This window comes from Vitis vinifera, chromosome 8 (assembly GCF_030704535.1).
Source record: "Vitis vinifera cultivar Pinot Noir 40024 chromosome 8, ASM3070453v1".
Lineage (NCBI taxonomy): Eukaryota > Viridiplantae > Streptophyta > Magnoliopsida > Vitales > Vitaceae > Vitis > Vitis vinifera.
The window spans coordinates 23,448,370-23,470,369 of NC_081812.1; the positions used below are offsets into that span (position 1 = coordinate 23,448,370).

The 22,000-nt window shown below is 35.2% G+C and overlaps 3 protein-coding genes and 1 pseudogene across 7 annotated transcripts; all 4 read right to left on the minus strand.

Annotated features, from left to right (window-relative positions):
- Positions 1-1,875: 1,875 nt before the first annotated feature.
- Positions 1,876-3,295, minus strand: LOC132254215 (zeatin O-glucosyltransferase-like; annotated as a pseudogene).
- Positions 3,296-4,427: 1,132 nt separating this feature from the next.
- On the minus strand, positions 4,428-6,213 carry LOC100262460 (zeatin O-glucosyltransferase-like). Its single transcript, XM_002284345.4, has one exon. It carries the CDS (start codon positions 6,004-6,006, stop codon positions 4,585-4,587), a length of 1,422 nt encoding a protein of 473 aa, XP_002284381.1. The 5' UTR covers positions 6,007-6,213; the 3' UTR covers positions 4,428-4,584.
- A 4,579-nt stretch (positions 6,214-10,792) lies between these two features.
- LOC100248679 (zeatin O-glucosyltransferase) lies at positions 10,793-12,520 on the minus strand. The gene has a single exon (XM_002278660.4). The coding sequence runs from the start codon at positions 12,450-12,452 to the stop codon at positions 10,962-10,964; it is 1,491 nt and encodes a 496-aa protein (XP_002278696.2). The 5' UTR covers positions 12,453-12,520; the 3' UTR covers positions 10,793-10,961.
- Positions 12,521-15,162: 2,642 nt separating this feature from the next.
- LOC100257347 (uncharacterized) lies at positions 15,163-21,782 on the minus strand. 5 transcript variants are annotated; one of them, XM_059739333.1, is made up of 7 exons: positions 21,519-21,782; positions 21,352-21,414; positions 20,228-21,130; positions 19,053-19,164; positions 18,844-18,975; positions 16,718-17,113; positions 15,163-15,551 (listed from the first exon to the last, which is right to left on the minus strand). In XM_059739333.1, exons 3-7 carry the CDS (start codon positions 20,259-20,261, stop codon positions 15,413-15,415), a joined length of 813 nt encoding a protein of 270 aa, XP_059595316.1. In that variant the 5' UTR covers positions 20,262-21,130; positions 21,352-21,414; positions 21,519-21,782; the 3' UTR covers positions 15,163-15,412. The 5 variants fall into 5 exon arrangements, with proteins under 5 accessions (XP_059595316.1, XP_059595315.1, XP_059595317.1 ...); XM_059739332.1 differs by having other exon boundaries at positions 19,355-21,130; XM_059739334.1 differs by having other exon boundaries at positions 20,228-20,406; positions 21,515-21,754.
- Positions 21,783-22,000: the final 218 nt, after the last annotated feature.

Below are 22,000 nucleotides of genomic sequence, written 5' to 3' on the forward strand. Positions count from 1 at the left end.
GTCTATTCTTTTTCATTGCATTCATGACTAATCATGGTAAAATATTGTACTGATTTGTAAATGAGGTTAGTTGGCTAATTAACAGAATTAATATTCTAGCTAAGGCAAAACTCCATGGAAGCATTATGGGACTGAAAAATAACAATAATAACAACAATAGTAGCCATGAACAGGTCTCAATACATTTCCAATATCAATCATTGTATTACACTTAGTGCACTTGTTTTTGGATGTTTGCTATAATAAATTTATTCATGATCATGACTTTTGATTCATTTATGTTCTTATCAAAGTACTCAGTATATTGATGGGCACCTTTTTTTTTCCCTTGTTTTTCTTCATGGCTAATGTTTTTTATTTTCTTTATTGCACAGAGTTTGAACATGGAACCTCTCCCATTCTCATCTCTATCCCTTGCCACTTGAGCAAGTCTCAAGGGCTATGCTGAGAAGATCTTTACCAAACTAGCATTAGGTCTGAATTCAAAAAGATTACTATTGTCAATTTTTGGAAGCTTATTGTCATGACTTGCTCAAATGGCCCTCCCTTGAGCTTATATAGGTGAGTGGGAAGTTTCTAAAACCTTGGAGTCATCTACACTAGTGGAAGAGTGTGGAAGGTTCTGGAGAGACTTAGAGATGTTGACACATCTCTACACTATGGTGGAAGACAAGGGAAGAGTATGGAGCTATCTACAAAGTTCCAGAGGTCTCTTGTAAATACTTTTAAATAGTCTATGTATAGAGAATTCTAGGATAGTGGGGAATCTTTGGGGGTTCTAGGGAGTTCCACTAGTGCCTATAAATAGGCGAGGGCCTCATTTGGCCAAGACATCACTCAAATCACCTCCTAACCAAGCAAGTGAGCTTCCAAATCATTATAAAACATCCTTTGAGCAATAAAAACTTCCTTTCTTTAAGTGTCTTTTGTTCTCGTAGCTTCCAAGTCATGTGTCTAATTTAGCCTAACTAGCTAAGGACAAGGGGAAGGCTAAGTTAGCAACATCAAGCGTCTTGAAGTTGTCTAACTACCGCACATGAGCTTAGGAGAAGCCTAAGTCCGTGACATTATGCATTTATTAAATATGTTAGAAGAATACGGTTTGTATAACTAAAGGCTTAGAGATTTGTTTATTAGATAGCTTAGCCTAGAAATGATCTTATGATCCATTAGGGGCACATATCCGTTGCAATAAAGAGACTGTTGGAACAAATTGCAGAGTCATTTTCATGAAGCTCATTATGTGCTCATTGTGTGGCATTCCTTCTTTGTTCTTTATGGTTTTGGCAGAGAAGGGTTTGCCTTGTTCTTTTCTTCCAACCTAATTTCAGTTATAGACATTGTAGTGTCTGACCAAGTCTCATTGTCTCAACCTAGTGGCCTATGGAATGTAGTGGCCAGACTGAAGATTAGAGTGCTTTGGCAAGACTTTTCCATACCTGGAGCAGTAAGAAAATCATTACTCTAGAGGTCATTTTCTAGATTTGGAGAAGTTTGTTGCCCAGTTCATCACCAAAGCATTGCAAGCATTATGGAGAAAGTTCTTATATCTCTAATAGTTTTAAGTAAGATTTGCAATTTAACTACTCAATCCAAGTTTTTTTTCTCTTTTTAACTTTTTTTTTTTTTTTCCCTCTCAAATTAAAGAAGGTTAATAAGGAGAGATTTGTAAAGCTATTCTTATATTTTAACCTTTTCTGATCCTAGGAGAGCCTTGCTTTGTTGATTGTCAATCCCTTCAACCTGAGAACTGTAGTCACAGGGATTCACACACACATACACATTGCACACATTCATCCCCAGATAAGTAAGAGCTTGCGCACACTTACAAAATGATTAATTTCAATAAGTGAAGTGTATTTTGTAGTACTGATTTTCATTCAATTTATCAGAAGATTTGAATCTAAAGAAGACAATTCTAAGGTAGGACATTTTTTGCTTCAATGTGACAAATAAATTTATCTGCTAATATGAGCAATGAAAGAATCCAACTCCATGCAAGAAGCCCCTCTGTCATCCATTGACCTCCAGATGGCACCACCCAATTCCACAGCCCTCTTCCTTATGTCATTGCCTTCTTTTGATGCCATTAATCTTCTTAGGGCCTTTTCAATTGTAGACGATGTAACTAGTTCTTCCTGATGTTCCCATTCTCTAAAAACTAGACCAACTTTGAGCAATTAGGTTACTAGCAGACTGTTCTGAGGCTGGTCCGAGTGCATTGGCCATGCTGCTATAGGGACCCCCATGGTAATGCTCTCCATGCATGAGTTCCATCCACAGTGACTCATGAATCCACCAGTAGACACATGCCCCAGAATTTCCAGTGGGGGTGCCCAGTCTCTCACAACCATTCCCAGTCCCATTGCTTTCACTCTCTCTTCTTACCCTTGAGGAAGTTCAGCTCTCCTGACTTCTCCAGTAAAAATATCTCCTCTATAAGCATCCCTCAACACCCAGATAAACTTTTGCGCACTCTGTTCTAACCCAATAGCTAGCCCTTTGATCTGGTCATCAGAGACCGAGACAAATGTTCCAAATGAAATGTGTACTACAGATTGTGGATCTTGTTTATCTAGCCATTCCAAGCATTTATCCGGGCTATTTGAGTTCCTATGCCGGTAGATTGTTACTGGGTTTAGTGGTCCAATTGCCCATTGCTTCTTGTTTCCATTCATCTGTTCATTAGCTAATATATCAATGTGAGTACCTTCTGTTATCTGCATGTGTTGTAGAGATCTCCAACTGCAGTTTTCGCAAACTCATATTGATGAGCAGAGAAATTCATGATCTCAAAGGTGAAGCAAGGATGGAAGCTCGTCAGGTATTTCTGCTGCTGGTGGGACAGTTTTTCCCAGGGCTTCCCACAAGTAGGTGAAAACGGAAAAAGCAGTGCGCAGTGGAACCCATAGGCTTCAGCATTTGGGATTGAAGTAGCATCCCAAACAACAGAGGCTATAAGAGGGTCATGGATGATAATCATTCTTTTGGTTGTGGGAGAGAGTGCGCTGACGGGTTGGCGAAGGTGCATAGAGGCTTCAATGGATGGCTGAAGGTGTGCAGAGCATTTATTGGAGGAGTTGGGGTTGGGAGGAGGAGAGACGAAAGGAGGCATTGAGAAGTCAAGGAAATGGATTTTAGTATTGTCCATAGGATTCAAGCCATGAGCTCGAAGCTTGACCTGCCGATTATGTACGGCGGACCATTTGTAGTGAACTTGGATGTTATAGGACGAGATGAGGTGGGACAATTGCAAGAACTGGTTGAGATGACCTTGTGCTGGTAAAGGCAACATGATTACAACTACTGGAGCTCGTCTGCGGCCATCTTGGTCATGATTTTGATGATGGTAATGCTGCTCAGCTATTGATCAAACTTGGGAAGGTATCTACTTCTTCACGGAATAAGGAAATAGGTTTTGGATTTTGGTTGAAATCCCAAAATGTATTGACCACTGACCAACTTGACTTTTAGTGTTGCCCCCATTTCTTGTCTTGACATTTTTGTCCCGTAATATGGTATAAGCATATGACTCTTGTTCATGATAATATATATCATTGAGTTTTGAAAACGAAATTGCATGGCTCTTGCATCATTATTCATATCTACATGGTGGAGAACTTTAGTTTTTTCGATGCCTACGAAACCTTGAATAAATTTTGACAAGAACAGAGTAAGAGCAGAAGAACCCACGTGGCACTTAAGCTTTTGGGTATTTTGAAAGGTTCATGAATCCACTGCAAAGAATTGGGAAGTGCTAGGAAAGCTCTAAATTAGCTTTTGAATCTTTGTGGTGATGTGTATTTGGACGCATAGTAGATTAGGACCCCACTCTCACTGTGTCACCAGTGGCACAAAGAACCCACTGTGTAGATTAAATATATTAATGCCTGGTCTTAAGGTGCTCAGGCTATTAGTTAGCACTTAGCAGCACCTTCTCAATACCACTTACCTAGTGGCATAAAATATCTGTCATCTGTACTCAGCACTAGACTTTATGTCAAAGGCTTGTATCCACAACTTTCCATATTTGGAATTTTCAGGCATCAGTAGGTCATTCAGTTAGTAAGAAGAGAACTTGTGCAAGCCTCATTAATCATCAAATCAAGGAACAGAAGGCCCATTTTGTTTTGTTAGGAGAAAGCTTGTTTTAAATCCGAATTGATCGTCCAAGTGCTGTAGGAACCCTTCATGCTGTCAAATTAGGAGGGGTTCTGAGAACCTACATTCGAATAAAATAATAGGTTTTTTTGTTTTTTTTCCAACCTTATTTTAGTCACACTAGATTAGTAATGAAATTTTGACTTATTCTGAAAATAATTTCCCTTTTTATTAATAGTGTCTTTTTCTTCAGCATTTGGACCTGTAGCTAGGCTGAAGCGGACTTTCAAACCCCTTAGGCCGGCCCTCACCGTCATCATTCAATATTTAGGCTGAAAACATTGTATGCTGCATTAGTTTATTTTGGAGAAATCCCGAGACATCCTTGGCTTAAAAAGACAACAAAAGCTAAAAGAATGGGTGATGAATTTGGATGACATCCTAATGCAGGGGCACACACGCAATCCACCAGGGCAAACCAATCTATCTAGTGATGTGAGCAACGAAAGAATCCAACTCCTTGCGGGAAACCCCCCCTTCATCCATTGACCTCTGTATTGTGGCTCCCAATTCTGCTGCCCTCTTCCTCATGTCATCTCCTTCCTTTGATGCCATTAAACTTCTGACCTTCTTTTCAACAGTAGATGCTGCCACTAGCTGCTCTCTTTGGGCCCAGTCCCTAACAACCAAGCCAACTTTAAGCACTTGCGCTACAAGCACAGTGTTCCTTGGCTGATCTGAGTGCATAGGCCATGCTGCTATGGGCACTCCCATGCTAATGCTCTCCAGGCATGAGTTCCATCCACAGTGACTCATGAACCCACCTGTTGAACTGTGCCCCAATATCTCCAGTTGGGGTGCCCAATCTCTCACCACTAATCCCATCCCTCTTCCTCCCACTCTCTCTTCATACCCTTCTGGAAGTTCTGCTCTCCTGACCTCTCCACTGAAAACATCTCCTTTATCCGCATCTCTCAATACCCAGATGAACTTTTGTTTGCTTTGCTCCAACCCAATTGCAAGCTCTTTGATTTGTTCGTCTGTTAATGACGTCGTGGTTCCAAAAGAAACCAATAGGACCGACTTTGGAGCCTGTTTGTCTAGCCACCCCAAGCATCTGTGTCCAGGATTTGATTTTTTGTCATAGCATATAGTCAACGGGTTGAATGGCCCTAACGCCCAGTGCTTCTTCTTTCCACCATAGATCTCTAGACCGTCCAGTAAATCGACATAACAACCCTCCATTGATTTGCATGTGTTGTAGATATTCCCGGAATTGAGCTTCTTGAACTGATGTTGAGAGGCGATAAAATTAAGGAACTCCAACGGGAAACAGCCATCAAGAGATGGAACATCTTCAAGAAATTTAGCCTCCTTAAGGACAGGTTTCCCCGCAGCCTCCCAGAGAAACAAGAAAATAGAGAAGGCGGAGACACTATGGAAAGTGTAGGATTCAGCATTACGTATAGAGGCAACATCCTGAATCACGGAACCCATAAGGGAGTCATGAATAACGATGATCCTCCTAGCTCTCGGAGAAAGTTCACGTAGGAGTGCAGCAACAGGCTGGCGAAGCTGTGAGGATGCCTCAAAAGATGACTCCAGATGGGCTGGGAATTGAACAGAGGAGTTAGGATTAGGAGGAGGAGAGTGAAAGTGAGGCGTGGGGAAATGATGAAATTGAAAGTTGGGGTGGAGAAGAGGGTCCCAACCCTGAACTCGAAGCTTGGCTTGGTGGGTGTGGGTGACAGAACCTACATAGTGAACAGATACGTTGTAGGAAGAGATGAGACGAGAGAGTTGTAGGAGTTGGTTGAGATGACCTTGTGCTGGAAATGGCACCATCACTACAGCCACTGGGGCTTCTTTCATCTCACTTTCTTCATGGTTTTGGTGATTATCCATTCCCAGACTCGCAGAGGCTTGTGGCTGTTGAATCACTATGAGGTTTGATCTGCCTCTTGCCCAGCTTTTATAAACAAAAAAACAAACTTCCCTTGGAGATAAAGATGATACTATTTTCAATGGAATTTTCTCCTGTATGACAAAGCAGTTAATGACATGCCACCGATTAGTCTCCCAATTTTGTATCTAATTAATCATCTGGTTCATCACATGTCATGTGAATTGTTTTTATTATTTTGCAAACTTACTATTCTTCCTCTTCAATATTAACATAATTATTAAATTAAAGTAATTAAATAAATATTGAGATTCGAGATCTTAAAGGTTTGACCATGGTAGTAAAGGGTTATTTTCACAAAAAAGAAGAAGAGAAAGGACTCATTGTTTGGGATCTTGTAAGTTGTCTTGTTATTTTGTATGTATGTTATGTTGTTTTGTATCTTGATATTAATATTTTATATTTTGATCTCCTAATTGGATTGGGAAATGGTCTAAAATTTTCCTTATCTTGTAGCAAAATGAAAGCAGAGCTATCCGTCCACCTTTCATTTTTGTTCATTTGGTAAGTATATAATATTTATTTGGATTTAGAAATGGTATAATAATCTTCAAAATACCTATTATGGTGGGAAAATTTCCTTGTATAATGTTATATACCAAAAAATGAACGTCAAACCATTTTAAAATAGGTGATTCCCAATCAAGCCAATCCAATCTGCTTTCAAAAACCGAGGACATGACAAATCACTACCTCCCAATTTGTTTTATGCCACATGTTGCCTAGTTTCTCTTTTCCCAATCACACTTCCATGATATCCCCCGTTAAGCCCAGTGGGTACGTTTCGTAATATATATATGAAAAAAATGATCTAAAAATTAGGAACCCAAATACCCATTTGGCCTTTCAAAATACTGTTAGCATTTTCTTAGTTACTCAAGGAAAGAAAGACGAAAACCCAAAAAAAAAAAAAAGGGGGGGGGGGGGGGGGAAGGGGAAAAGAACCGCTTTATGGTTCGACTTGTTTGGGACCTTTGAAAAGGGACTAAACCTTGTTATTTGTAGCAGGCTACCGGCCACTCACACATACACCACAAACTGAAGATGAAATAATCAAAGATATTCACAAATTTGGGTTTTGATTGCATGGGTTTAAGATTTGATGGAAACTGCTGAATAGATTGGTGCTTTCACAATTATTGTGTGGGTGAGTTTTTATTTATTTAATATCAAGTCCATGTGCCCATGTGGCCATCTTATCTGATTCAGTAGGCATATAAAAAAAACCCAAAATATTTCAGTTTACCATCTCTGGTATCTTTGTTAGCATTTTTGTTTTAATCGCTTTTTCGGGTCATATCCATTCAGGATGGTTTATTTGGCATCTATATTCACTTTGCTAGCATCTTTGTTTTAATCACTTTTGGGTAATATCCATTCATTCAGGATAGGTGTTAGCATTTTTGTTTTAATCACTTTTGGGTCATATCCATTCAGTTTTTTCCTTCCTGTAATATTTTTTATTTATTTATCATTTTTGTATTTTTTTTAACTATTGTGTTAGTAATGAATGATAAAAATGATGTTATTAGCAAATTTATGTAATTCTTGTAATGGTAAGAGTTTTTTTCTTTTCTTTCTATTATATTAAAAAGGAAACATTGGATGAGAATGAGTCATGGAGAAAGATAATGAAATTTGAAAATAGAGTTGTATATCTAAAAGACTTAAAAATTGGTAAATTGGTTAGGTGAGATACTGAAATGAAAATGGAGGAAAAGCGAAGAGGGAAGGGCCCAAAGAAAGACTGGACCACCATGTGTTGTCCAAGGAAAGGAGTGCTCAGGAGATAAGTAGCAGCCAGCTCTGCCAGTTATTCACTGCCCCACAAATGCCATGAAGTCTTTGGACAGTGACACAGTGTCCTCCCCTTTCCACACAATTGACATTCCAGTAATCAGTCACCACCAAAATTCCCTTTCTTTTTCTTTTTAATTTCCTGAATCTTGCTTCTTCTTTTCCCCCTCTCTGTCTTGCCTTGGAATGATAGAAATTCCTACTCGTCCACTTAATAAATAGAGTCCCAATGCACATGAAGCCAAGTGCCTGGTTAACCTAATCACCCACCAAAGCAACCATTGTGATTCACTTTAAAGCTTCACGCCTTCAACCTCTCCTCACAATCAAAGACTATCCACTTTGAAAATAATTTTCTAATTCACCTGTTATGTTTCCTTTTTAAGCAATTTGTACTGCAATTATATTGGTTTTTGAAATAAATTAAGTGTTTTTTTTATATTTTATAAAATATTCTAAGTAATTACTGAAAATACAAAGAATGTTTTTAAAACTTTTGCATTATATGTATGTATACGAGTATAAGGGCTTCTAAAAGACCCTGGTGATTTTCTTTGCTGATAAATTTTTTATTTATTTTTATAATACTTTATAATAACTAAAAACATCTTAAATTTATTTTATCAAAAAATTATTGTGAATAAAAAATTTGTCAAACTTGTATGCTAAATTAGAAATTATTATTTTTTCATTAAAGAATAAAAAAAATATTCTAAAAATAACTATCAAATAGATCATGGAGAATAAATGATAGGTTTGAAATCAATAAATTTTGTTAGGTTTTTTTTTTAATTTATTTTTTCTATATATATATATATATATATATACATTGTATTTTTTGTGGTAAAGAAATTAAAAAGAAATTGGTGAGAAATTTTCAGGAAAAGAGAAGATAAATGAGTAAATGAAAAAGAAGTAAATCCAAACAGTTGACATCAAGGTAGGAATGGGGGGGAAGAATCCTTGACTTGTAAAGCACGTTAGGAGAGCAGGCAAAGTGGGTTTACAGATCACATGCTCATTGTCCATTGTCTCCTCTTTGCCATTTCTTGAACTCGTCCCTTTAACATCCCATCTTCCTTTTTCATTTCTCTAATCAAGGAAGGAGGATATTCTGAGCCTTCAGTCATCATTGGAAAGTGGAAACTACTTTTTAAAATATTTTTTTGTTTTTTTTTTTTAAAAAAAGAAAACATATTTCACAATAACAAAATAAAAAACACTTTTATACTTTTTGGCTAATATTTTTAATTATTTTCACTTTTTTTTAAGCTTTAAAAAATAACTATAAAACTAGGAAGAATAATTAAAATTAAAGTTTTAAAATAAAATTATTTTTAAAATATATTAAAAAATCATAAGAAGTAGTTAACAACATCTCAAATTAATTTTTATTTTACAAAACATCAATTAATAGTTTTTAAAAATTATTTTTTAAAATATTTTTCAAATGTGAATGTGTTTGAAAATAATTATTATCAATTTAAAAAAAAATAAAAGTCTATTTAAAAATTCAAATTTTAAAATTAATTTTTTAGATTTATTTTTTTCATAAAAATATTATATATTTATATATTACATAAAAGTTTTAAAATATTATTTACTTAAAATACTTCAAAAATAAATTAAAAAATTTAAATTTATTATAAAAATTATTATTTTTCAGAATAATTTTTTTTTAAAAAAGTTGTGTTATATTTAAAAAAAACAAAAAATTATTTTCAATAATACTTTTCAAACACCCTACATCTTAGAGGTAGTTGTTGAAATGGGAGCAAACCCATCATTCAATGGGTGATGGTGGAGGAAGAAGATTTACTATAAAAATAAGTAAAAATTGTCTCCATCTTGGTTTAGAGTCGGTGTTTCCTACTGGGCTGAGAGTGAGACCCACCAGTGATGTGCTGTGTCGCCTAGTCCTGGATTTGGGACAGGCCTAGCGATAGTACAAATGAGTTGTGTGTCTCAGTGCATTTAAGTCAAATGATTGATACCTTTCTTCATTTTATGCCAACTTATCCAACAAAAGATTCCAACCTTCACTTTCAGGCCACCCAACCACAATATCCAAACTAGAAGAGTACAAATAATGACACGTGGCATCATCTCATTTGTGGTATCTTTTATTTGTAATAATCAATAACTTATATCATTCTACTTTTGATAAATTAAGACCTTTTCAAAATATAACTTGTTTTCAAAATAATTTTTTTAGAAACCTATTTTTAATTTAAAAAAATGGTCAAAAACATGCTTTTTGAATTAGAAAACTGTTTTTAAAAGAATAATAAGAGAGAACTTATATGAACCACACTCGTAAAAAATTAAAGGTTTATTTCACAACATTTTCAAAAATAATTTGTAAAATTTATTTTTTAAAATAATTAGAAATAAAGTTTTTAGCATAAAGATTAGATTTTTCAAACATATCCATGATGAAAATACATGTAAATAGTTTTAGTATTAATATTTTCTTTTAAAAATAAATTCCTTCTACAGCCTTAAGGGTGATCCATTAGGAACCCCGAAAAATGTATTTTCACTGCCTTGTTTTCTCTTTCTATTAGGCTTCCCATGGCTCCAAAAGTTGAAGTTTCTCTCCATCTCCAGCCGTCAAAAGAGTTGAGGTTGTTGGAAAAAACCTCAACTTCAACATTAATGATGAGTGAAAAAAGTTAAATAAAAAATATAAGGAAGTATTTGACAAGACAAAATTTCAAGTCAATAATGATGAGATATATTTAACCTAAATATAAATCAAAATTTTTCTTTTTTAATTTCCTTTGTTATATATTATATAAGAAAAAAATAATTTTGTTATGTATTCTATTTATCAGCCATTGATGTAGAAAATCATTTTATAAAAAGTGCTTCTACCCTGTTCAAATCACTTTAAAAGTAGGTTACTGCCCACAGAGGATGGTGGTGAAATTAAGACCAAAAGTCAGTTGATCCCATTTCTGAACTCTATGTTCTTACTTCTTTAGAAGTAGCATATTAATAATCAGATACTTGTAAAACATCTACTTATTTTAGAGAAATTCTTAGGCCTCCTTGCCTAATACAGGGTGAGAGTTGATCACATTGTAAAATGCCGCCATCAGAAGCCAAGCTGTCTAGTGATGTGAGCAATGAAACCATCCAACTCCTTGCGAGAAACCCCACCCTCTTCCATTGACCTCTGTAGGGAGTTCCCTAGTTGTTGTGCTTTCTTCCTCATAGCGTTTCCTTCCTCTGATGCCATGAGCCTTCTCACTGCCTTTTCAATGGCAGATGCTGCCACCAGCTGCTCCCTCTCTGCCCACTCCTTAACAGCCAGACCAACTTGGAGTACTTGTGTCACCAGAGCAGCGTTTCTTGGCTGATCCGAGTGCATGGGCCATGCTGCTATGGGCACTCCCATGCTGATGCTCTCCAGGCATGAGTTCCATCCACAATGGCACATCAATCCACCCGTGGAGCTGTGCCCCAGTATCTCCAGTTGGGGCGCCCACTCTCTCACCACCACCCCCATTCCTGTCTCCTTCATTCTCTCTTCATACCCTTCTGGAAGTTCACTTCTCCTGACTTCTTCGCTGAAAATATCTCCTTTATCCGCATCTCTCAATAACCAGATGAACTTGTGCCCACTGCGCTCCAACCCAATCGCCAGCTCCTTGATCTGTTCATCTGTCAGTGAAGTTGAGGTTCCAAAAGAAACCAATAGGACAGACTTTGGAGCCTGTTTGTCAAGCCATTCCAAGCATTTGTCCCCAGGATTTGATGTTTTGTCACTGTATGTGGTCACCAGGTTGAGTGGCCCTAATGCCCATCCCTTCTTTTTCACACCATCAATCTCCTCTTCCCGAAGTATATCCACATAGGGGCCCTCTATCAACTTGGATGTGTAGTAGAGGTTCCCAGAGCTGAGCTTCTTAAACTCATGCTGGAAAACCAAAAATTTGAAGAACTCCAATGTGAAGCAGCCGTCCAGAGATGGAACATCCTCTGGAATTTTGACCCCCTCCAGCGCAGGTCTTCCCAGACTTTCCCAGAAGAAGAAGAAAATGGAGAAAACGGAGACACTGTGAAAAGTGTAGGACTCAGCATTACCAATACCCACAAAATCCTGAACCACAGAACCCATGAGGGAGTCATTAATCACAATGAGCCTGTCAACTGTAAGAGAAAGCTCACGTAGAAGCGCAGCAACAGGCTCACGAAGCTCTGAAGATGCCTCAAAACATGGCTGCAGATGAGCAGGAAATTGCACAGAGGCATCAGGATCAGGAGGAGGAGAGTGAAAGTGAGGAGTTGGGAAGTCATGAAAATGAAAATTAGGCTCCAGAAGAGGGTCCCAACCCTGGAGTCTGAGCTTGGCTTGGTTGATGTGGGTGGCAGAGCCCACATAGTGGACTGGTATGTTGTAGGAAGAGATGATGCGAGAGAGTTGCAGAAGTTGGTTTAGATGGCCTTGCGCTGGAAATGGCACCATCACCACAGCCACATGGGGGGCTTCTTTCACCCCATTTTCCTCATGGTTTTGCTGATTTTGATCTTCACCCATTGTAAACTTGTATATGATTATTGCAATGAAGCCTGAGCTTTTCATATATAAGAAAAGAAAATAAGGGTTGCATTGGAGACAAGAGGATACATAACATTTCCATTGATGCTCTTTTCCCCTTAGATAAATTAAGCATTTAATGATTTGCCAACAGACTTTCTATATATATATATATATTTATATATATATCATTTAGTTTTTAATTGAATCAAATTTTCATACTCATCTCATGTTGTCATTAGACAAAGTCTCGAAACTTCAACCCTCTCTCCTTTTTAACATCAAAATAAATAGGAAGGGACAGTGTGTGAGCTCTTTCATTTGGAAACAGCAATGAATGCCATCCCCCTTTTACCTTTTCATTTTTGTTGATTTCATAAAATGGAAAATATATATAAAATAGGATACTGGCTTTAAAATGTTGAAAATTATTAGTGTTTTACCCTACAATCCAAACACTCCTAAGAAAAATCATTAAATATTTGGCCTTTATAATCCATGTTTTTTTAATACTGCATTGTATAATTAAAAAATGATTTTTCGAGGAATTAGTTGTAATTTTATTGTTTCAAATTCACTTGGAATATTTTTTTTTAATCTTAAAAGTGATTTTTAAAGGTTTGATAAATTAATATCATATTTCTACAAGAAATTGTTTTTAATTATTACAAGGCATTTTTAATCCCTTCAAAATCATTGTTTTTTCAACTTGATAAATTAAACCTGGTAAAACTTCTATCATTAATCCAATTGGGTGCCTTTGAAAATGATAGTAGAAACCGATCTCAAAGATCCACTTGACCTTTGAAAAAAATATAGGATTTTTTTTTTTAGACAGGAAAACAAGGAGAAAAGAAGTGATATATAATTCAATAGTATTTTAATTAAAAATATTTTAAATAGAAACACCGTCAAACAGTATAATATTAAGGTTAATCCATGAGTAAAATCAAACATTTGATGAGCGTCAAGATTGTATAGGAAGAGAAGTTCCCAACTTTTATAAAGAATCGTGTAGACATCAGGAAAGCTGTAAATCTAAAATAGGCAATATAGACGATGTAGTTTGAGTGTGTGACGTGTGGGGGACAAACTGGGGCCCAACCACAACATCATTTCCAAGTGTTGACTAAGAACGACAGTCAGTAGCTTTGTCACATGGTTGATGAGATAAGTAGCAGCAAGCTTTGCCACTTCCAAAATATTTCTTTTCTTGTCCACTCCATGCAATCTAACATGAACAAATGGGAGAGTGGCACACTCTTCTCCCATTTCCAGTAGGCATTCCCCGACCTTGACACCTGTGGAATGACAAGATTGCCATGTCTGAAGAGACCAAGGCACTGTGGGAGCACTAATGACACTCAACATCAAGGAAGGTTACAAAACAAAAGAGGGCGTGCAGCTTCCACTTGAGCAAGTGTAGGGACGCCCAAAATGGGCCATGACCGAACTGGCCTAATCCGAGCCATACAATTGCTCCTTTCTCAAAAACACGTATCATCAGAAAAGAGTAGATCATAATAACTTGTTCCTCAAACAACCAAGTAGGTGTCAAGATAATGGCCGATCTCTCTTCTTAGCTTGGGACTTCCACCCTGGGCCCACCGCCCACTGCATCCAAAGGTTGTGTCAGGCGTGGATGAAAATGCCTGGATATTTTGTCGAAATATCGATAGAGGTGGACACGCCGATTATCCGTTTGGAAAAATTGGTAAAATCATCTAAATATTGTCGATTTATTGATTTATCGATGATTTCTCGACGCAACATGTGCATGTGGAAGGAAGAAAATAGGTGATTAATCGCCAAGAAACCAGGCGATTTATCAGTGATTTTTCAAAAAAGCCCATTTTAAAACAAATTTATCCTAATTTTTTTAATTTATATTTTATTTTAAATTTATATTACCCTTTGTTTATTTATTTTTTATTATTTTTCATATTTATTTCATTAATCCTATTTTAAAAAATTACCATCACTTAACTTTTATTTTTTTATATTTATCCTTTTAATTTTATTCAATTTTAAATGTTTTTATTTTAAAATATTAAAAATATAAATTTATTACAAATTTGCTCAAATATAAAAAATAATAATAATAAAGTTCCAATATTTTATAAATTAAAATTAATTTGATAAGATAAATTATTAATATTATTTTTAATAATTTTAATTATTTAAATTAATTAATGTTTATAGAAAAAAATTATCACTATAAATTTATAATAAAACTTTAAAAATTAAATCCCAAATAGAATATTTTATATAAATCGATTTAATTTTATATTTAAAATGTAATAAAAACATGTTTTAATAAAAGTAGTTTTTAATTTTTAAAATAAATGAATATAAATGTATTAAAAGAATTTAAACTAATTTTTTCTGGAAAAAATTTTTTTTGATAAACACTATCTTTCAATGTACCTATGTCAATTACCAAAATAACTTTAATATGTATATTTTTATTTATTTTATGATAGTGTTCTACTCAAACATATATCCTTTTGGATATAATATAGGTACCAATATATCCATGTTTACTAAACACTTGGTGCCAGGACTAGTTTCCAATTTCCGGGAAGCCAAACAATGATATAAGTTTTGGGCCAGGTCTAATGGCTGGGTATAAAGAAAAGATGGAGTTAGCAGCCCAATAGCCAGCCCATGGAGTGAGGGATGCTCAGTTTCAATGTGTTTGATAGGGTTATCCAACATCATGAGATTTTGATTATGTTGCAGAAGAGTCCAAAAATTTAAAAATGGGAAATGAAAATTCACTGCTTCAATTATGATGAAGTCCATTCGCAGGCGTCTAATATCACCCCTTCTGAAATTTTGGAGAAGACAAAAGGCATATTAACATGGACGAAAGTTTGAGTAAACTGGATATTTTTTACAGGACCTTTTCCTCAGGGACCAACGGTTTTCCATGTCCTACCATGTTGATAATGTTCTCAAAGCAAACATCATATTTTGTACACCTTAAAGTTCATCCAGATTGTCTACGGTAGAACAGGAAGTTCCACTCTGTTGAAGGAGAAGAAACTGACCCGTCCATGCGATACATGGAAAAACTTGAAAGGTATGCTACCACACCGTCTCTCAAGGTCTTCAATCTCTGTTTTCAATGGCGGATGACCCCTATGTCAGAAAACAAAACAGTTCAGTTTTTAGAACATGTCAACAATAAGCAACCAAAAGCATACAAGGGAGAAGAAATGAAGCATTAGAAAATGAAAAGACTGAATTCTAATGACCATTAAATGATAGTTATGGCCTAATCCAGAGGTGTTTTCTTCAAGAGCAAACACTTCTTTTTAGTTATAAACCAAAAGAATGGTAACATTCCAAATTTCCCCATTTTAACAGAGCTAAAGATGTTATAAAATGTCAGCGAACAAGCCTATGGTGCTCCAGAGAAGTCATAATCAACATAAGAGCACAAAACGAGCAGTAAAGCATAGCACAACCTTAGGCATGAAGATTTTTTTTTTTATATATAAAAAAAGTTATTTGGTTGATTATTATTATGCAACAGCCCCTGCTTCTTTCAGACTACTTTAACCTATCAAAATATTAACCAAACAGGGCAGTCCAGGTGACACCAATACGAGTTCTGTGTAACTAACTAGGACCATAATTGATCTTTTCTTTCCTACATCTCCCAAATCTTGGAAAACAGAATTTGAAACTACTGAGTGAAGATTTGTCATTTCCAAGTTTTCACCGCTTTTGCTATGCAAATAATTTCTGTGAAATAGAGGGAAAGCATAGCAAGAATCTTGCTTCAAATACAAACATTTAGCATAAGGAGCATGCTTCTCTTCATGCTGGAAGAATTCATCACCCCTTAAAAGATTTTAATGATGGGAACTGTCCCCTTGCAAATTTTTAAGAACATTTCCACAAAATTAATGGAAATGACATTTTAATAAAGAAACATGGATATGAATATCCAATTAATCACCACTCAAATAGCCCACTAAAAATAATTTCCTTATAGGAAGTAGTAAACCTTCAGTAATACTAGGAGTTAAAATGTACTTTGATGTATCACAACTATGAAAAGCTATGACAAGCATGACTTCCACTTCCAATAAAATTCAGCATTTATAGATATCTTGACATATAATTTTGTCTTAAACCACACAACATTTGGGAAAAAAACTCTACGCATTTGTCAAGAACACAACTTAAACATGCCTCCTGAGAAAAAAACATCATAGCTACATCTAACATAAGCGAAAATTTGAACATAACCTAGCAAAAAATGTTTGTCACAGAAAACTTAATGAAATACGGTTTACCTGGTTAAGCAGAGCACAAAACTTGGATCTCCTGGAGAAGACTTCCTAAACTTGCTATTAGGAAGATAGACATCAAAAAGCAGTTTAACTTCAGTAATGTGCATATTATTGACCAGTTCTATGGTGGAATTTTCTTCTTCTGATCCTTCATCTGTTCTACTGTTGCCTTCCGGGGTGCCTTGATGGGAATCCAAACAAGTTTTGGCACCCTTCGAAGTCCAAGGGATCCCATGCCGCCCAACAATGTAACCAAGAGACTTCAAGTGCCTATAAGCCTCAAAAGACTCCCAACAACATCCACACTTCCCTTGTGAAACCTTATCATATATACCTTTTAAGGAAATAGGCACATCATTATCATCCAATAGATGCAATGCCCCTAGTTCAGCCAAAAACCTACACAAAAAGCTTTAGACACATTACTAACAAAAAAGGGTATAACTAACAAGTACTTCTTAGTCTTCTCCCCAAAGATCACACATGTGAATAATTTGTTGTATGCCTATAGAAAAATTTAGTTCTCCTTAAAAACTACATGAAAGGTTAAAATCAATGTCTTTTTTTTTATTGTATATTTCTCGAATACTACTACGTAAGAAAGATACAATCAAAAGTTGACTTTAAGTTAAATTATACTTAAGTTGTTAACTTAAAACTTACTATTTAATTTTACTTTTAAGTATTAAAATTGTTTGATAAAATTAACTTAAGATTTATTCTAAATCATCAAATTAACATATTTATCTTCATAAATTATAACTAGTGCAAAGGAGCTCGAGTAATAATGGAGGTGGTGGAATAGTAAATGAGATCATAGAGTTAACCAAGGCAAATAGGGGTAAAAGAGTAAAATGAAAATGTGGAGTTGAGAATAAGTTAATTGTTTTTACTTATTACTTAAAGTTGTTTTTTACTTTAATTCATACCATTAAGTTATTTTACCAAACATACTTAGTTTACTTATTAACTTAAATTAAGTTATTAAGTTAATTAGTTTAAGTTATTAAGTTGGTTTACCAAACACCCACTTAGTCAAAGACTTTTTGTTAGGCTATAGACTTTGGAGGCTAGACAAAGTAAGAAGGTTTGGTGTTCAACTCCCCTTTGCTTGTTTTGGCACATTTTGAGAGAGCAAAACAATCATGTTTTTAATAGGGAAGAGATTTCAAATTAAAATTTAAAGGAGTTTCTAGTTATGTTCCTTTGAGAATGGTCTCTTTAGCTATGAAAATTTTACATTGATGAAATTCATTAACAATGTTAACTGTATATGGTTAGGTCACTTGGTTTTCCCTTTTTTTTTGGTGCCCCTGTGTATAACCCCTTGTGTACATGGGATGTGACTCCTTGTTTGTCGCCTTTAATCAGATTCTGCTTGTCTGTCAAAAAAATACTTCTTAAGTACTAATAGGTTCAACTCCAACACATTCTGGAATAAACTTCAAGTTTTGCTGAAACCGGCTAATTTAGACAACATAATAAATGGAAATTTTGCTAAGTTAAATTTTTTTTTTTTGATAGGTGAAATTTTGCTAAGTTAAATTACGCATTGCTTAGTGTTTACGTTACTCCTTTGCTTACTCTTTCTGTTGCTTTTCTTTTTCCTCTGTCAAGGCACCAAAGAAAATTGGGGTGCAAAACAACAAAATTACAAAGAAAATAGAACCATTTTCAGCTCTCATTGTGCGTTAAAAAGGAATTACATGAGATATAAATATTAGCAATCTTGTAAGTAATTATATCATACTCAAAATATTAGCAATCGTTCACAATGTTTAATGTGTCTAATGGTGACTATTTGACCAACTTTAAATCCATCAATAAATCCTCCACTTGACCATCCTTTACATGGTAGCACAACAATATAGTCATAAGTCTAAAACTGTGGTTGCACAGCTGTCTAGGCCATCTAAGGTTTTTTTTCTAGCTCCTATATGGAAGACTCACAATAGCATCCTTTTCATAAAGGTAAACATATTAAATCAAAAGCTCGCTCAATTACTCATATTGGGTTTGTGGAAGTTGCATTATCACATGTCAAGTGATATAAAGAATGGCAAAGGAACAAACAATAAAAAAAATTATGAGAAAACAACAATTAAAATCAAAGTCTGCAAATCTCATACAGAGTCTCCTCAATTGAGCAATAGATCTTGCCGCTATGAAGCATTCCTGTTGTTGTCCACATTTTGCCCTTCATTTCTACAACCTCAGCCATTCTCATTGCATCATTCCAAATTGCCTTGGAAACATCTTTCCTGAGAAAAATACACACAATTAGGTTGTAAAGTGCCCATTTTGAAACTTGATGGGAGTTATTGTTCTAAAAATCTACCTAAATTGTAACTTGGATATGGAACTAGAAGTATAGTAATGTTCTTCTTCATCATTGGCATCTTGAAGATAGATTTCAGAATCACTAGCTCCATCCTCCATTATATCAATTGCTGATAAAAATCACAGTTCAATTTTAGAAATCCAGTTGTCTAAACAAGCAACAAGAAAAAGAAAGGAAAATAAAAAACAATATAAGAAGTCACTGCACCAATAGTTTTGGTCAAACTTGCAGAATTTTAATATTGAAAAACTTTTTCTTTAAAAAGAAAACAGAAAAAGAAATGAGAAAAGATTCTGTACCCTTGTTCTGCATGAGTAGTGACACACTTTTCTTCTTTCTCCTCCAATAAGGATTAAAGCTTTGCATTGAATTGAAATTCTTCCAAATGAGCAGTTGTCTTGTCATTGTGACTTATAACTTCATCATCAAACCTATCTATGACTCATCCAACGATGGGCTTGTGTGTTAATCTGATACTCCATCAAATCTTTTAATCTCCATGTCACCAAATTTTTTAATTTTACTTCCTTATCCAGAGATGATTTCTAAGTTCCCACTCAAGCTTCTTCTATTCCACTTCAGAGATTATTTGTAAAATAAAAATATTATTCTAAAAAATTTTTAATGCAAGATATTGGATTATTCTTTCCTGTGCCAATAATCTCATCATGTATAATATATAATAACACTAATTTACCTTTTTTTCTGCAACCAATCCCATTTACTAGAAGATATGATAACTCAATCTCAAAGATGGGAAAGTTCACAAATAATGACACTTATTCACTTTAATTTATCATTTTAAAATTCTAAAATATATAATTTTACTTCCTCGTACCCCTCATTTTAAAGAATAGTATAGGAATGAATCATAAATCCTTGTATCATTCCACATATCGTCTGAGAAAAAAGAGAGGCACAAATGATGAACATGTTCCCAAGACCCTCTAAGCCAAATCCAAAATTGCATTCCTTATCATCACTTTGCCCTTCTCCCAATGATACAATGATCTAGTGGATCGTACCTCAATTGATCCTCTCCATAGAAAAACAGCCTTAGCCGACTCTAAATCATCTCTTGCAAGAAGTTCAAATATCACAACCATCTTTATCATCGTACGACTTACTAGAAAGGTAAATCTTGAAAAACAGAAACTATTGAAATCCCATACCTCCAGATTTGGCTGAGAGTTGCGTTTGCTGCATGCGCCGCACTGACTGCAATTCGCTTGAAAAAACCCTAATTGAAGAATTTATGAAAGGGACGACAGGAGAAGTGGGTCATGTGAAATGAACCGTATCTACTGAATGGCGCCCCAATAGGCTTGGCCCAATACTCAATGGTTTCGGCCTGATAAGGTTAAAAAGCAGGTTATGTTTGTTTGGTTATTTTTATATTGAATTTATGATTCTATTTACATAATACCTTTTAATCTATTTCCTTTCCTTAAGAAGTTGTAAAGATTTTGTGTATTTTATGATCTAAGAAATTATCTTTTACTACTTTTTAATGATATGGATATTATTTTTATTATTATAAGTCATATTTTATATCATCTTCCATATTATCTTTGAGTGTGAAATTTGAATTATTTTTAAGGTATTTGTTTGGTTCCATATTATCTCCCAAACTAATTTCTTTCGAACCGAGGAAGTGGTGTGACCGGGCCCAAAGGAAAAGTGAGGCAATTGGGCCATGATTCATGAAAGAAGAATTCAAAAATAGAAAGTTGGGTAATGAATGCAAAGACTGGACCAGCCAAAGTGAACTACTCCACTAGTCTGCAAAAGCCACGTAAGGATAAGAATGGAGGACTTCTTTTAATGGGGGAATCACGTTACCATACGCAACCCCAAAAAATTTGAGCTTTTCAAACTTTGTTTTCTGACTTTTTAATTTAAGTGTAGAATGAAAAACCAAATTACAATTTTATACACTCAAACAATAACTCTAAATTTCTTTACAAAATTACCCTGCCGCCTCGTCCACCACACCAAAATCTGTTGAAACCTCACCGGCGTCTTCTTTACAATTCATCAATTTAATAAAGAAAGGCTGATTTGCATTCCAAGCGCTTTCAAAAAACACAAAAGTTCAATAACAAGCAATAACATCACGTTATATTCTAAGTAATCACATATTCAGTCAATTTAATTTAATACAATCTCAACACAACGAGTAAAAGACAATGTTCAATCATAAACTTTAATTTAAATAAATGGTGAAGAAAATGTTCAATGTATTTTATAGACAGGAGAAATAAACACAGTTTTGAAGGACTAAAGAACTACTTACTCTTAGTAGCAAAGGGATGTGTCAAATGTTTGGAACATCATAGAGAGTTATGATGTTTTCTGCCTGAAAATAAGTGATTTAATTTAGTTATCTAGCATTAAAAAATTAGTAACAAACTATTTGGAAAAAACCAATACGAAGATCAGCATCTTGATTATGGTACCGACACATGACAAAATTGAGAAAGTTTGGCACATCAGTCGCCACCGGTGAGAGGCAGCAAGAGCAGTGGGTCGCTGGTAGTGGTGGCGGTGGTGTTGTGGAAAGGGAAGGAAAGAGAGAGAAAAAGAGGGAAGGAAATGGAGAGAGGGGAGATTGCCGACCGGAGAGAGGTGTGAATGACGGCCAGTTGCAGTGGAGAGGGAGGGAGAAGCAGATGGTGGGTATGGGAGAAAAAACAAAAGGATAATTTTGGAAATTCACTATTTGAGTGTATGAAAGGGGTTATTTCTTTTCTATCTTACACTTAAATTGAAAAGTCAAAAAAAAATTTGGGATTGGTTTATGGTAACATGATTTTCCTTTTTTTAATTTTTTTGTCTCCTTCACAGCTTACAAAGGGAATCATTTCACGTGGCCCTCCTCTAAAGTCTCACTCGCTCTGTAATAAATTCCAAGAAGATTAGGGTTTCATGGAAATATCTCAAGC

Bases quoted from the DNA above. Each gene is read 5' to 3' on its own strand.
- LOC100248679 (XM_002278660.4), bottom strand. From the start codon at position 12,452: ATGAAAAGCTCAGGCTTCATTGCAATAATCATATACAAGTTTACAATG.
- LOC100257347 (XM_059739332.1), bottom strand. From the start codon at position 19,460: ATGACAAGACAACTGCTCATTTGGAAGAATTTCAATTCAATGCAAAGC. The intron at 19,165-19,354 runs GTACAGAATCTT...GATTTTTATCAG, and splicing joins ACTACTCATGCAGAACAAGG to CAATTGATATAATGGAGGAT. The intron at 17,114-18,843 runs GTATGAGATTTG...CTTTTTGTGTAG, and splicing joins TGCTCAATTGAGGAGACTCT to GTTTTTGGCTGAACTAGGGG.
- LOC100262460 (XM_002284345.4), bottom strand. From the start codon at position 6,006: ATGGATAATCACCAAAACCATGAAGAAAGTGAGATGAAAGAAGCCCCA.